This window comes from Terrapene carolina, unplaced genomic scaffold (assembly GCF_002925995.2).
Source record: "Terrapene carolina triunguis isolate 2854851 unplaced genomic scaffold, T_m_triunguis-2.0 Scaffold33956, whole genome shotgun sequence".
Classification (NCBI taxonomy): Eukaryota; Metazoa; Chordata; order Testudines; family Emydidae; genus Terrapene; species Terrapene triunguis.
In genome coordinates, this window is record NW_020698307.1 from 1,153,894 (window position 1) to 1,170,889 (window position 16,996).

General features: G+C 46.5%; 1 protein-coding gene across 1 annotated transcript in view; it reads left to right on the forward strand.

The window, feature by feature from the left end:
• The window catches only part of LOC112119040 (butyrophilin subfamily 1 member A1-like), a gene marked incomplete at its 3' end in the record, with an annotated part of 37,898 nt that overhangs the window by 10,842 nt on the left and 10,060 nt on the right, over window positions 1-16,996 (forward strand). Inside the window, exon 2 of the mRNA XM_029914257.1 lies at window positions 13,403-13,750. Within this exon, the coding sequence (XP_029770117.1) occupies window positions 13,403-13,750 (348 nt within the window). The remainder of the gene's footprint in view (window positions 1-13,402; window positions 13,751-16,996) is intronic.

A 16,996-nucleotide genomic window follows, 5' to 3' on the forward strand; every position in this document is an offset into this window, starting at 1 on the left:
CAGTGGGGATGTACAGTGCACAGGCGCCTATAGAAATCCCAAGCCCAACACTCCAGCCCTGTGCCCGAGAAGCAGCTCTCTCTGCCGCATCACCCTGCCACTGCGAGGGCTAAGTCACACAGTGCAGAACCAACCCCCAGCCCCTGCACTTGAAATCTAGGGACTTATCTCGATGGGGGTGTTAATCCAGTCTAATTCAAGTTAATGCAGATTGAAAATGCCTGTGTGCACATGACACAAACCCTTAAAGCACACTAACTCCCCACTTGTTGTGAATACTGGATTCCACTTTAAAAGTGCACTACATTCAATGTGAATTAAGTTAGTTTGTGGACTATTACTCGTGTGGATGCAATGATGCCACCGTGAGGACAGTGGAGCCCCTGAGGCCGAGCAGCAAGAGTCACTGGAGGAGGAACACAAAGAGGGTGGGGAGTAGATCTCCCCAGAAAGCCAGGATCTCTTCGGGACAACAGAGAGCAAAGCTGCAGTGAGAGCCCTTCTAAAAGAAAAGCAGAACCCAGGCAGACCATGGGGAATGCTGGGTAGCAAGCAGAAGGCAATTGGCAGCAGGGAAATGGGCAGTTGCTGTTAGGGCAGCACATTTCCAGGAACAGGAAAATTAAAATAAACCTGTTACTCCTGGGTCACACGGATGTGAGCAGGAGAATCGGGCCAAGGGAATGCAGAGTCCTGTCCTGTCAAGTCTTCTGCAGCTCCTCTGACAGAGCGGGGAGGGAGGGGGGAGAAGGAACACACCCTGACCTGGCTGTGCTGTTGTTCCTGGGCTGGGGTTCTCTCCCCAGACCCCACGGAGTCCTGGAACTTTTTGCCAATAAAGGTCTTAACAAAGGTAGAAAGACACTCATCACCTTTAAATTCCCAGGATTTTTCCAGCTTTAGGGACATAGCAAAAGTTTAATTGGGCACATGCAACCCCGTCTCCTGCGTGCATTCAAAATCGTAAAAAAAAAAAAAAAAAAACACCCCCAAACATACACACAGACTTTTCTGATGATTCAGTCTTTCTAATGCTATCCATAAAACACAGGTGGCTGTCTACATCACCAGTGATCAAACCCTGACACTGCTTACAACGCCTCCCTTTACACCTGTGCCCCTTGTCCACGTAAGACTAACACTGATCACATAAAGTTTTAGACAGGCATTTGACTTGTTTTTTTTTCAATGCACAGTTGACATGTCTGTCTAAACACTCTTTGGAGCAACAATACAGTCTACAGCTAGGACACCTCAGCTGCACACCCACACTCTCTGAGCTCGTCGCACTCAAGCAGAAGTGGCAAAGATACCTGCAAGAGTGCTCGTGACTACACCATGCGCAAAACTCACAATAATTTTTCGCACCAAACAACTCTTTCGCATCCAGAACTCCATAGTAATGCACATTGTTCAACAGGATAAAAAAAAAAAGTCTTGGGGTACACTGGGCCCATTAAAAAAAAAAAACCACTCGCCTTTTGCCGCATAAAGCACCACCTGTATTTTGACTCCTAAATGCTGTTCAAATGCTGCTATGTCGCTGAGCATAATCTTTTTTTGATCTGACCACCCCAGTTTCTCATGCACCGCGAGGATCATCAGGAGTAGACAGGGACCCGTCTGGAGAGCCTTCTGGGGAATTTTCTAAATCAGACTCTGTTTCCTCCTCCCCATTCTCAGACACATCAGTCTGAGAGTCTTCAATAGGGGGCATCTCTTTTTGCTCTTTTCTCCTCATCACCTCTTTAGCCTTTTTAAAAAATTTTACAGCAATCCTGGCCTGTAACTTTTGGCAGCTGTTTGTTTATCCCCCAAATTCTGTCCCCCTTTTGTTTAAGCCTTAGCTGATGTGTACCCTTGAGGATGCCCCTTTTACCCAAGCCCCTTTCCACGGCTAGTCACATCTGCTCAGAGCCACCCTCTTTGAAAAATACTTCAATTTTTCCAAAGTCACCCGCAAGAGCTTTTGCATTTTTGATGTAGTTTCCAGCCCTCCTTTCTTTGAGAACCCCTGAGGATACAGTGGCCATCAGCTTTCTGAACGAAGCGTCATATTTTTGCCAAATCTTTTTAGAATACCGAAGAGTTGTGCCAAGCTTATTGTGTTGGCAGAATGGTTCGTAATAATTTTCAGATACTTCATAAAGAGATACCCCAGTATTGCCGGAACTTTCAGTCCTTGTTTTTTTATTCACAACCCCTAAAGCGCGTGCTCTGGGTTTGTGAATATGTGTGTTTTCCCTCACATTCACAACCCCTAAAGCGCATGCTCTGGGTTTGTGAATATGTGTGTTTTTGCTCACAGTTTTCTCAGGGTTTGGTGTGGTGCTGACCGCTGAGGAACTGGAGTTGTGTTTGCATGGTTGCTTTTTACTGGAGTCTTTTGTTTTGTCCTTTGGTTTGACATATGCGAGCTTTGGACTGCCCTGATAACTCATCTGCACTCTTGTGCTGTTTTGCGTTGGCGCTGTTGTTGTTGTTAAAGGTCTCAGAGCAGATTCCTGGTTCTTTCTGGTGGAGGTGTCCCTGTAGCTCTGACTACAGCATTGTCAGGAGAGCTGCCCATGCCTGATTAAGAAAAACAGAAGTTCCAATTTAGCATCAAATAAACATTTTACAAAACTTAACTTTACCATCTTTCTCACCCACACCTTAAAATACTTGCTTAAAATACAAAACCTCATAACATAACCAAACCAATAAGCAAAATACATTTACTGGGCTTCGTCCATCCATCAGCCGTTGATGCTGGAGAATTTTCCTTTTCAGCTGTCTCTTTCCTTTTTCTTTTGAGCTTGTTTGCACTCTGGTCTAAGGATCTCTCATGTTTTGACCGTACTGTGGAGCAGACAACATTGTTATTATAAAACACATGAAATGGTCTTGTAAACTTAAAAATAAAGTACTCATTAGGGTGTTTTTCTCTTTAAAAAGTCATAGCTTTAAAACAAAATAATCCATTTCAGGCTGTATAACACACACAGGTTTTGATTTATTTCTACCACTAGTGTTCCTCTAAAACCTGGACATTTTTTAATACAAGCACATGTTTCCACCATGCACCCAAAAACAAAGTGTGCAATAAAATACTTTTTAATTCCCCCACCATAACTATGTCTTCATAGGCTCCCTAAATCAACAACACTAACTAATTTTAAAACAACTCATTTTAAGAAACACATCACATTTTGCAGAGTAAAAACGAAACTGTTTTGAAATAAAATATTGTAAAACCCCACACACTTATCTCTAGCATAGGCTCTCTGAATCACACACACAAAAAACCAGCAGTTTTAAACACACCAAACCAACAGTCTGCAACCAAATACTTTTAAAAAACCCGCACCTATCTCTAGCATAGGCCTCCTAAATCACCAACAACAATTTAAACACTAATTAAAAAACATTTTCAAAGAGACACACAATTTTAAAAGCCAATTGCAAAAGTTACCTTCCTCCACAGGGTAAAGGGATGCTGGCACATGGTTATTCTGTCCCCACCCCCCATGTGTATTTGGGCCTTTGGATTAAAGAACAAGCAAAATTTGTAGTTACTATTATTCCCCAATTGTATCAAATGCCTATGCAATCTGTGTTATACCTGGTGTTTTTTAATTTAACAGTATTAAGCACAACTATAGTTAAAAATGGGGTTTTACCTGGCCCTGGTGAAAAGCAGCTTGAAGTTGCTATTTCCATGCTAAACAGATCACACTGCAATAAAGATAGGTACCATTATTTAGTAAGGACAGCATGGATAAACAGTGACATTATATAATATATATTTTCAGAGTTAAAAACAAGTAGTATACCTAGACTTGCAGTCCAGCAGCTATTCTGTGCTGTTCTGTTCAAGATAGTTTCTGTTGAAAGAGGACAGTCTCAAAAAAAAAAAAAAACCACAACCTGAGGTTTTTATACCATCCTAACTGTAGTTAGCGGGTTGATTCAATCACTTACAACTCTGAATTAATAAATACTGAAGGAAATTAGGCACCCCTCCCCAAAGTTCCTTTTTGTGATCTGAGGGGTGGGGGAATTAAGTTGTCTGCACAACTGGGCTGCTTTTTTTTTTTTTTTTAGTTAAAATACATTTTTCTGTTTCAATGAAAAAACAGCATTGTAGGGCCTTCTTACAGAATTAAACAGTAAATCACCATACACAACAATCCTTAATGTTACTAATATCAGTGAATATCTTGGTTTTTTTAAAAACATGTTTATTTCATGCTTAAAGTTTTGGGTTGTTTTGAAATAAAATGGATGTATCACAACCATAGTAAACACCCTACAAATACCCATAGCTTTTAAATGTTTTTACAGCAAATGCTTGTTCTATAAATGTATGGTGGAGGTTTGTGAACCCTTGAAACATTTCAGTTTTGGGTTAGACCCTTGTTTATTTTTGTAAATGTATTATTTTAATGACTTTGAGTTGCTAGAAAGAGCGACCCATAGCATTCAACCAACTCCTGGGTTATATTTAAACTGTCCAATAGCATCTATGAACTCCTGAAGTTTTATTTCATTTAATATTAATCAGAGCTCACCATCCCCATCCACCTACCTCCCTTACTGTGGGTGTTCACCCATCAAACTTAATTATTGATCACTAATACGTTTAACCCTGATGGCAACAAGGGTGGGTAATCACATCTAGACCTACAGACTCAATAGAGTCACCCTGGCTATTCAGTGGGGGTGTGGTTAAACCATCAGCTCAACAGGGTGAGTCAGCTCTATTGTATGGTCTTTTTCTTAAGCAGGGTTCTGTAACTTTTTGTGTGGACCAGGCGGTCAATATAACGCTGTAAGCAGGCATCTTCCGGTTTGGTCATTTTCTTTAAAACGCTGTCAGGGTCTCGACCGAATTGCACAGCATTTACCAAGGTCACCCCTTGTGCTAAATTTTCTTACATTAAGCACAGACATTGCATAGCATAACCTATGGCAATAACAGCGTTTAATAAGTTTTCCAAACATAGGTCAGTTCACAGGTCCCCGGAGCTTGCAGTTTATATCCTCCGAAGTCCAACTCACACAGTCATGGTACTGTTGGGCTGGCGCATCTATGACACAGCCCTCACAATCTTCAAAAAGCTTTTCCCTAAGGCAGTGATTAAGGATAGCATAAACAGCAACATGTACAATAGAACACATGACTTTTTTACGCTCATGACATGGCATTGGCTCAGTTAGTTTCATTCCAAGCCTCCTCCTTAAATCCATATAACTATTATCCTTGGGGTCCTCATCAATGATTTCTACCGGCGTTGAACAAAAACAAGGCGGGCTCGGTTCGTCTTCGCTGTCTGACGCAACACTGTCCAGGGCCTCCGGGTCCTCCAGAAAGGCATCATTGAGCTGTTGAGAGATTTTCAGAAAAGAAACAATTGTAAACCCCCACTGCTTGTTTTTAGATTTATGCAACTCCAGGTTAGTTCCTAATCCTATTATACCCCATCCTCGACAGTCACTTCTTAATCGTTCATTTACCTGAGTGATGTCTTTTCTGTTCACCTTGTCCACCGGTGACTCCCAAGAGCCACGGTCACCTTCCTCCTCTAGGGGGGTGGACGACGAGAGGCCATTGTGCTCGTTGGTCTTCCTCATGAGCAGTTGGGTTTCAGGGTCAGGTTCCGGCGTATCCATCAACGGCTGGGCCAAAGGGCTCCCCTTGGCCACTCCCTCCTGATGTAGCACTTTCTCCATGGGCAGTTGAAGGCCCTCGGAGCTAAAACAAAGTCCTAAGTTCTCTCGGGGGTGGTGAAGGAGTCCACATTTCCTCTTAGCCTTTCCACGATTTTTAAAACACACATTCTTGGAACGAAATGGCCTCTTCTGCACGGCACTGGGACTTACAGGAGCGGTGCTCTGCTCTGATTGGTAGAGGACGGTGGGAAAAGTTCTTAGCGGGGGTCACACAACCCTCTTCTGGGCGGGTCACCCTGCCCCTGAACTCCCTCCAATTGGTCAAATCTGCTCTCGGGGAGGTCCTACAGGGGCTGAAACCCATCCTGATTGGTAGAGGGCCATGGGAGGAGTTCTTCGAGGGGTCACACGATCCACTTCCAGATGGATCACCCCGGAACATCCCCTGATTGGTCAAATCTCCTCTCGGGGCGGTCCTACAGGAGGTGAAATCCATCTTGATTTGTAGGTGGCAGTGGAAGGAGTTCTTAGAGGGGTCACATGGCACCCTTTTCTTCCGGTCATGTGTCCGTCTTGACCCCGGAAGTAATACCCCAGGGGCGGGTCTTAGGGTAACAGGTGGGCGGGGCCTGTGGAGTCAGGGGCGGGGCCTGTGCTTGATTGATGGTAGGCCCCTTATACAATGAGAGGCCATCATGCTCGTTGGTCTTCCTCACGAGCCGTTGGGTTTCAGGGTCAGGTTCTGGCGTATCCATCAACAACTGGGCCAAAGGGCTCCCCTCAGCCACTTCTTCCTCCTCCTAGGAACTGTCACTGATGTAGCGCTTTCTCCAGAGGTGGTTGAAGGCCCTTGGAGCTAAAACAAAGTCCAAAGTTCTCATGGGGGTGGTGAAGGAATCCACGTTTCCTCTTAGCCTTTCCACAATTTTTAAAACACGCATTCTTGGAATGAAATGGCTTCTTCGCATGGCGCTGGGACTTCCGAGGGCAGTGCTGCGCACTGATTGGTAGAGGACAGTGGGAGGAGTTCTTAGAGGGGTCACACAATCCACTTCCAGACGGATCACCCCACACCGGAACACCCTCTAATTGGTCAAATCTCCTCTCGGGGCAGTCATATGGGGGGCAAAACCCATCCTGATTGGTAAAGGGTGGGGAGGGATAGCTCAGTGGTTTGAGTATTGGGCTGCTAAACCCAGGGTTGTTAGTTCAATCCTTGAGGGGGCCATTTAGGGATCTGGGGCAAAAATCTGTCTGGGGATTGGTCCTGCTTTGAGCAGGGGGTTGGACTAGATGACCTCCTGAGGTCCCTTCCAACTCTAATATTCTAGGAGCTCTTCTATGATTCTAGGGTGGTGGGAGGAGTTCCATCAGTCTGGTGGAGTGAGGACAGGTCTACATGGACCTCCCTCATGCATTAGACACCTTGATAAGTTGCAAAGGACTGTGGCCTGGATCCAGGGCCCTCCCTAGTGGGGGTGCAGGACTTGGGACAAATCAGCATCCCCTCTAGTCTCCTCGTCGTCTGCCTGGCGCGCCCACCTGCCCGGCCACTGCTCACTTCCTCACCCCCCCTGCGCCCCGCTCTCCTCCTCACCATCTGTCTGCCCACCCACCACTCGCCTCCTCACCCACCTGCCCACCACTCGTCTCCCCGCCAGGGCCGGATTAACTTTTTGTGGGCCCAGCACCAAATATATTTGTGGGCCCCACTGGGGAATGAAGGGGTCAGGAGTAAGAGCACAGCGGGCAGGTTGGATTTGATTTAAATCATGATTTAAATCACTAGTCAGGAAGACTCGATTTAATCATAGTTTTCTACATAAAAGTGCATAAAAGTTGGTTGTTATTACCTTAATACATATTCTTCACAACTCAGAGCTAGATGTAGATTTCATTTTTAGAAGGCACACACTATACATTTTTAAACAGTGATTTATTTTGAAAACTTTTCAGATGAGTTTTACAGCTATATCAGAAAATGAATGATTGTTTAGTTATTTCATTTACCAAAGATAATTGAAACAGATATTTATGAAGTCATTGGGAGGGGAACTATCTCCAATTCAACAGGTTAATCATTAATATTTGGAGGATTTTCTTGCCAGGCTGTATAGGAGGAAAACATCACCAGGCAGACATTTAAATTGTTTTATTTAACTAAAACAATGTTAAGTATTCTGGATTTTTTTCTTCAACAGCAAACATAATATTTTAACAAAAAAGCATACATCCCTCGCTTCTCACATTTATCTCCAGACTTCTTCTCCTTGTCCAGATCTATTCCACCCCCAACAATCTTCTCTTCACTGAGCTTTTTGAAACTTTTTACTTTTAAAGAGAGGTAAGGGACTGACTCTGTGTACACAAATTTGCAGAGGGACAATACAGTTGAGGTCTGTTATTTCTCACCTCTATATATTATTTATTTATTTTAAAACATTTTTGCTGTTAACAAGCATGTTACCTTTAGAGACACAAATCCACAGTTTGAGAACTGCAAAACTAAGGATCTCTGATGGTATCTTCAAAACTGAGCAATGAGTCCCATTGGGTAGATAGAAAGATTAACCTAAATAATCTATACAGAAGCCTGTGGAAAGCCATAAGATTGGGTCCCGAATCCATGAACTATTAGAACTCATTTACAAAACTTTTTTAAACATTACATGAATATATTGTCTCATACTATAGAACAGGCCTGCACAACATACGGCCCACGGGCCACATGTGGCCCGCGGGGGCTCACTATGCGGCCTGCGGGGGGTGAGTAGGCAAGCGGCAGGGTGAGGCAAGCCAACGGCTGGCTGGCTGGCCGGCTGGCCAGCGGGTGGGCGGGGTGGTGAAGAGGCCAGTGGAAGCTGGGGAGTGAGGGTGAGCCAGCGGCAGGGGGCGGGGGCAGCAGCAGAAGGTAAGAGGCCAGCGGTGGGCAGGCAGGTGAACTGGCAGCGGGAGGAGCAGGCGAGCCGGTGGTGGACAGGCAGGTGAGCTGGCGGCAGCGGTGGGGGCTGGGGAGGGGAGCGGGCGGCGGGGGGGAGTAGGCAAGCTGGGGGGGGGGGAGGATGACGAGCCGAGCGGGCAGGCAGTGGTGGGAGGGCAGGTGAGCCGGCGGCAGGGGAGGGGAGCTGAGTAGGAGAGCGGGCGGTGGCGACTGAGTAGGCGAGCTGGGGGAGTGGGGGGATGACGTGCCGAGCGGGCGGGCAGTGGCAGGGGGGCAGGTGAGCTGGCGGCGGGGGAGGAGGGGTGAGTAGGCGAGCCGGAGGGGTCGGGGGATGAGGAGGTGAGCGGATGGGCAGTGGCGGGGGGGCAGGTGAGCCGGCAGCGGGGGAGGGGGGCTGAGGAGGCGATTGGGCGGGCAGTGGTGGGGGGGCTTTATACTTGGGCGGGTGAGGAGGCGAGCAGTGAGTCGGTGGCTGACCTGTTCTACTGATCTTATCTCTCATAAAAATTGGTCCTTTTTGCTGCTTTTCTCTGGGCTGGGGGTTGTTCCAATGCTGCAAAGAGGGTGTTCCCAAAGGAAGGTGCTTGCTTCTAACCCCCAAGGCCATCAGTATGTATGCTCTTCTCTAGTCAGCCCACTTGACAAGTTTGATTGTCCTTGGTCTGGCTCCCATCCCCTCTCCAAGGGTTGCAGCTGTCTGGAGGTGCCTGCCTTCCATGCCTTCCTCATTCACACCTCATTCATTCAACAGGGCAATTGATTACTAAGTGGGGGGAAGATCTGATTCTACTTCTAGCAAAAAGACATTTTTCTTTTACCTTAATTATACTACCTTAGGGGCCCGCTGTAACATATTACCAAGGTTCAATACTGCTGTTTCGGCGGGGCAGCGCTGGGGAAGGAGGGTTTGTTTCCACAGGGTGGGCGGTGCTGGGGTGGGAGGTTGTGTTTTGGGAGGGTGTTGGGGTGCAGGAGCAGGTTGGGGGTTGGGTTGCAGGGTCTGGCCAGGAGCTAGGGTGAGGAAGGGGGCTCAGGGTTGGGGCAGGAGGTTGGGGTGTGGAGCGCTTACCTGGGTCAGCTCCCATTTGGTGTGAGGGCTGCAGGTGGTGTGTGCAGGAGCTCCCGTTTGGTGCTCAGGGTGTGGGTGGGGATGTGGGGGGGGGCTGCAGGAGTCAGGGCTGGGGGTGTGGGCCGGGGTCGTGGGGGTGCTCCACCCCCTTCCCCAAGGCCCCACCCCTGCCTCTTCCCCCAGCGACAAGTGCGCTGGGGTTCTGCTCCTCCCCCTCCCTTGGGTGGGCGATCAGCTGTTAGGCAGCAGGGAGAGGGGGAGGGGCGGGAATGTGGGACACTGGGGGAAGAGGTGGGGGAGGAGCTTGGCTGCCGGCGGAGCCTGCCCTGCTGCAGCAGTGAGCCCCAGGAGCTGGCAGCACCAAGCTTCTGCCCCTGCAGGAGAGAGTGGGGGGGCCCTTTGGTGCGTGGGCCCGGCGCCATGGTAAATCCGGTACTGCTCCTTGCTACTCTCCTTGCCGTCCATCTGGCTCCCCAACTGCCCAACCGCCTCTCTCCTCCTCGCCATCTGCCTGCCTGCCTGCCTCCTCATTACCCTCCCGCCCGCTCACCTGCCGCTTACCTCCCCATTGGCCTCCTCATCCCGCTTGCCTGCCTGCCTCCTGCCTCACCTCCCTGCTGCCTCCTCCCTTGAATATCGGGACAAATGGCATCCCGATCGTACATTGGTCGGGATGCGGGACAAAGGGCTAAATATTGTTACAGTCCTGATTTTATTGAAGGCCCCGATTCACCCTACCCAAGGGATGGCTCTGCCTGGATCTACAACGGGCCTTAGGTGTTGCAATGCCCAACTTTCAGACACCTTGAAAATCACTGGACTCCACAAAACCTGGGTTAGGTGCTCAGGCTGCCTCCACAATGGACGGGGAGCAAGATGCACCTAAAAATGGGATCCATGCAAACCAGCACACTAGCTAGCCAATGAGAGATGCCAAGGGGGGGGGCTAAGCCATGCCCTTCTCAGGGAGCTAGTCACCTAACTCTGGGCTGCAGGCAGGCACCTATCTCTGCTAGTGACCCACAGCTGGGAACCCATCTCCTGGAGTGTGGGGCTTAAGGCATTTCTTGCTAGAAGCACTGGAGGAGGAGGAGATGCTGTTGCCTCCCTTACAACACTCCCTGGGGATGTGGGACACCTACACTCAATTCCCCCCTCTGCCAGGGGGGAGAAAGGATTTGAAGAGGGTCTCCCACCTCTCACAAGGTTGCTGTAACCACAGGGCCATGGGACATTCCAATGTGGGGATCCCTCAATCTCTTCTGCTGACATTAAAAACTTAAACAGTCACTGGGCAGAGAGACGGAGCACATGAGAATGACTGTCTAGCCTGGCGGTCAGGGCATCCCCCAAAGGGACGCTGGGTCCTGCCCACCTGCCCCAGTGATACGGTTCCAGAACTGGGCTCAGGCAGAGGTGAGGGATTCAGTGACTCATTCTGACAGTCTGAGGGCTGCACTGTGCTCTGAGTGCTCCTTAGTGCCGGACCTACGTGGGGGAAGGAAGGACAAAAGTAGCTTTTTGCCATTTTTCCACTTGCCCCAGTACCTGGGGCTGCCAGGAGCCAATTCAGATCCTGGCATTATGAAAGCAGCCTCAGGGCTTCTCCATCTTGCCCCAGCAGGCAGCAGCCCCCAAGGGCCATCACATCTGCTGGGGATCAGGGGAGTTCAGCAGCACTCCAGCCACACCTTTTCCATCCCACCATACCCCAACAACACCTCAACCCTGGGGAGACGGAGGGGCTGCAAGGGGGTGACCTAGAGCTGGTGGCTTACACCACCTGAGGATTCCCCTACGCTGACAGAATTCCCAGCTGGATGCCTGCACTGGCTTTCCGGCCCCTCTGCACTGCTGGAGAGGCACAAAGGGACCAGGGTAACATCAAAGATCTGGCCAGCTTCATGCAACAATGTATACAAGAATGTAAGAGGTTTAATGATACATTTAGTCTTGTTTTCATATGGCATGGCATGTTTGTATGCTTCTGGCCTTCGTACTGCAACACTCTGTGTCCTGCAGCTTCTTCGCTGCACTTGTAGAGAAATCCCAGCAGTTTGCTAACATGGGTTTGATTTCGTTTGTTTCTCTCCTTGTTCAGAACAAGTTATAATGAAGAGGACGATTTTCTCTTTCTTTCATGGCTTCACTGTGAGCTCCTCGCTGTCTGGATATGTCGTTTTCTTCATTGTTCTGCACATTCACAATTTTGCATCAGGTGGGAATTCCTGTTTATCCATGAAATTTCTGCCTGCTCATATACCTTCTCCTTCTAAAAGTACCAGTTCTCTCACATTGTAGCCTCATGTCATTCACAATGCCTTTTCACCCTGGAAGATCATGCAAGGGTATGTCTACACTACAGGATTAATCCGAATTTAGATAATTCGAATTTGGGAAACAGGTTGTATAAATTCGATTGTGCGCGGCCACACTAAGCACCTTAATTCGGTTTTTAACCACATTAATTCGGTGGTGTGCGGCCACACTACCCCATTAACTTAAACACAGTAATTCGGTGGTGTGCGTCCACACTAACCCTAATTCGAATTAACAAAATCGATTTAGGCTCTACTCCGTTCGTCGAGGTGGAGTACAGAAATCGATTTAAAGGGCCCTTTAATTCGAATTAACTGGCTCTGTAGTGTGGACGGGTGAAGGGTTAATTCGGATTAACGCTGCTAAATCCGAATTAATCCCGTAGTGTAGACCAGGCCCAAGTCACAAACTGGTCTCTTGGTTCCAGATTTTTGTCTGCAGTCTAGTGCCGTGACTTCAGAAAACTGTCAGGTTCTCCCAGTTAAGAATTTCCCCCTCTTGGGGGTGGTGTTTCCCTGAGGGACATGTGGCTGGTTTAACAGCCCAGCACTGCTCCCTGCAACCCCTGGCACAGGAGTATCCTGGGAGTGCTTGGGGCCTGATTTGCAGAAGTGAAAAACACTCACCACTGCCAACGAATTGCAGGGGAGTGTGGTGTGGACATGTAACATGCCCTAAGAATGCAAATCAGGCCCTAGGTGTCTCAAGGTAGTGGACAGTTTTGGCCTCAATGTCTCTATGCCTCAGTTTCCCATCTGGAAAATGGAGATAACGAAACCTCCCTACCTCAAAAGAATGTTGTGAACTTAAAGTCATTAGTATTAGTTGACACACTCAGCTAGGGATGAGCACCTCAGAAAAGCTCTTGAGTAGATAATATAATTCTATATCTAGTGCAGGATTTGGAGGGTGGCAGTAAATATGGCCTGGAGCCCTCACTGAATGATTAGGATAAAAAGAAGCATTGGATAGCTGCTAATTCAGTGGGCATGATCCATCCTGTGCACTGCATAAGTCAGGGCTCCCATGGAAAAAATACCATGTTTTCAAGTAATTAAAGACTGTAGCATAATGAACACACACAAGCAGGCACAATTAAGGTTTCATACAAATTGTGACTAAAATGCTTTACTAATGATGATAAACTGTGGCATTTCCTCAGTGCATTTTGCCTCAGGCACTGCCTCTTCGCCTTTGTGGGTACTAGTCGCATACCCTCTGGCTGTGTTAGAGAATTGAACCATTGCTCATTGAACAGGAGGGCTGCTCTAGTGTAAGCACCAGTGCTGCATTGTATCCACACTCTTTCTCTTTGCACCCTGCCCACTTTTGTGCCCTGCCACACTGTTGCACCTAAATTAATGTTTATTCAGTTTCTCTCTGACTTAATCACCTTTTTCTACTGGTACATTTCACAGCACAGTTCACAGTGACTGGACCTGACCATCCAATCACCACCTCCGTAGGTGGGGAGGCAGTCCTGCCCTGCCACCTCTCCCCCAGGATGAGTGCTGAGAACATGGAAGTGCGATGGTTCCGATTCCAATATCATTCAGTTGTCCACCTGTATCAGGAGGGACAGGATAAGTATGAAGAGCAGATGCTGGAATATCATGGGAGGACAGAGCTGCTGAAAGATGGCATCACTAATGGGAGTGTTTCCCTGAGACTATACCAGGTCCAGCTCTCTGATCATGGGCAGTACACATGCTTTTTTCAATACAGTATCTTTTATGAAGAAGCCATATTGGAACTGATGGTATCAGGTCAGTTATTGTGTTTTATTGTTGTTTTGATTTGCCAGCAGTATAATAAATGGAGTAATCGCTCATTGTGATTTATCCCTCGATCGCTCTCATTCACACATGAATATCCATAATTCTCTTTTAGCTTCCAATTATTGCATAGCAGGGTCAATCCCTGAGGAAAAATGGAAGAATTTTGCTTGTGTGCTCTGTATTTGGGGCAGTTTCTAAATTTTATTTTAAACAGAGTAGTATAGAGTTCAAATATTTCTCTGGCAATAAACAAACCCACTGTGATGATTTGAGGACTTATGAATTCTGTTTGATATTATGAAGTTGTTTTTATGAAAATTGCTGTATCATAGAATGTCTCTATGTCTACATGTATCTACCATTACTGACCAAGTCGTAGCACATACACACCAGACTATTTACAATGGGGTGTAGTTAGCTTTAACTACTTTTTAACTCTGACCTGTCAGTAAGTATGCTAAGGATGGTAGCTGGAACTGGGAAGAAGCCACTTCCTCCTTCTGGTCTGTAAGAGGACTGGAGTTTGGTGAGTTGAAAATTATGAGAAGCAGAACAAAGGAACCAGGTGTTAGTGATGGGACATAGAAACTGGAGACAATCAGTGGGAAAGTAACAAGAAACTTTGGGAAAGAGAGAGGAAGGACGCAGACCAGCCAAGGCCAGAGAAGACTGTCTGGGAGAGGGAGGCTCCCTGGCTGAGAAGACAAGCCATGTGCAGCAGCAAAAAGGCCTTAGAGTCTTAGACACCTCCAGAGGATTCTGACCCAGCCCAGAGAATACTCTGAAGTGGTAAGGAAATTGTGGGAGGGAAATGAATGTAGGTCTATTATTTTTCTATAGATCTGTATTTTCAAGAAAAGAGCAATGGTGTTAGAATCCTATGCAAAGTCTCTCTGTGTGTTACCCTACCACGTAACCTGTGGACCTAGAATGCCCACACAGCTGGAGTTCTGGAACAACAAGGGTATGTTTAAGCTGTGGGGGCTGCCTATGGGAACAGCACTGGTCCCAGCAGGGGCTGGGCAGTTGGACCGTGAGGACTCACTGCTTGAGGGGGTGTAAGATGGAGGATCTGCACCCCAAGAGTGAGCTGAGAGACCTCGGGCCTTGTCTGTGCCTGGACTCTGCTCAGACTCTAGAGGTTTAAAACACATGGGATTCACTGGTTGGATCCCCTCACAGCAGTCTGGTGAGTGGCCAAGAGGGGGTGCTTGACAAAGCTGTGACACCCCCTCACTCTTTTTCCTTGGGTTCTGCTTATATCGGGTGTCTGTCATTTGCCTATTTAAACATAGAACACTTCATCTGAAACCTTTCCAGCGTGTTTTTTTTTCTTTCCCTTCCGTATTTTGAGCCAAACCTCGAGAAGGGCTGATCACTGATGACTGCCACTGAAACTGCAGTTACTCAGAGCTGATCTGGATCTATGTCTATTAACTGATTTTTTTCGAGTCAGACAATAGGATCGACTTCTTTTGGAATTGCCTTGTTATTTTCATAGTCCTGTACCCCTCTGGAACAGAGCTGGTCGGGAATTTTTTGACCAAGCTTTTCTTTCATCAAAAATTGCTGATTTGTTGAAACTGAAACTTTTTGCAGGAAAGGCTTGGTTTCAACTGATTTTTTTGACTCCAAAAGTTTGAAAATTGTCAAAATGTTTTTGATTTGACATTTATAACACGAGAAAATCCATTTTCCAGTTAAAAGCAACTGTTTGTTTTAAAATGTAAGCTAATTATAGTAAATAAGTAAAAGTGGTCAAAATTTAAATGAAATGTTTAAACTAACTTGACTCAAAAAATTTTGGGGATTTTTGATTCATGAAAGTTTTTGGAGATTTTGATTTTTTGTCTCAGTTTGCTAGGAGAAATGTTTTGTATATATTTTGAAAATTTTCACAGGGCAGGAAAACTGCTTCCTGCCCAGCTCTGCTCAGGAACTAAGATCAGGAAGAACATTGTCAGAGTATCTCAGGATGCTGTCAGAGTATCTCAGTATCTTTATCTACAGATAGCTCAAAACTCAATATAAATGACAAATTGAATTGGGAAATAATCATTTTTAGATAAAGAAATAAAGTGACATGTCACCCGAAGAAATATATGAAAATAGTCAGAATGAATTTACTCTCAGACTTAGTCTCTATAATATTAATTTCCCCCATAAAAAAGGAAACCCAGCCCAGATGAAACCAATAGAAGGAAACTGCAATGTAAGGCATAAGATATAAATTAGGAGGGGCAGAATAAAAGCCAAAGCCAAAAACAAATATCAAGAAATTGTTTCGGTGTTTATCAGGGGTTAGTAGTCTGCCAGAGAGTTGGTGGGTAAGGTGTACCAATACAGAAGAAAGGGAGCAATCAACGAGGATAAGGACATTACAGAGAAGCTAAATGTTTTCTTTGCGCCAGTTGTCAGCACAGAGGAGATATCTGCTCTTCTCAGCTAATAAAGATGAGGCATTGTCAGAGAATGATGTATCAAAAGAAGAAAAGCTGGAACAAACCAATGAGTTAAATAGCAAGGCGTCACCAAGAGTTCCTTTAGAACAGTTATATGAATTTAAGAGTTCAGTGGCTGAGCTGCAAACAAAATCATGCAAATGTTAAAATCACTGCTCGACTGGAGGAATGGAAGGCAGCCAGTGTTTTAACTATCAGTAAATATGGTGCTAGAGGTGACCCTTGGATTTACTTCAGAATTGAGTAAATTGGTTGAAACAATAATCAAAGACAGTTAGAATAGTTTCAACTCTGTGGAATTTCCACATAATTATATGGCAAACTTCTGTGGTTTTGAAACTTTTCAAACATGAAACAAGTGTAGCTGAAGCACTTTTGTCTTCCTGAATCCAGCAACATCCTGAAATAATTGGTGAAGAGATGTGAATGTCCCAATCATCTCATTGGGATATTGACTCTGAAACATAATTGACTATTTCATTGCTGAGATACCAATAAAGTAAACTGGCCAGAACTTAATCTATCTTCTAGTGAAGGGCTGAGTCCAGTGTGATGGGATTGAACATGCAATTTTAGGAGTCCAGGTGCCAGGGCCATAAGCAGGGCAGAGCAAGTGGGGCAGTCGCCCAGGGCACAAAGCTGCAGGGATTGAAAAATGGGGTGGAAACGGAGGCAACTAGTAAAGCCCTGTGTGGCAGGGCTCGGTTGGGCCAGCCCCACATGGCGGAGCTTGGTTGGACCAGTCCCACACAGCTTGGGTTCAGGAGGGACT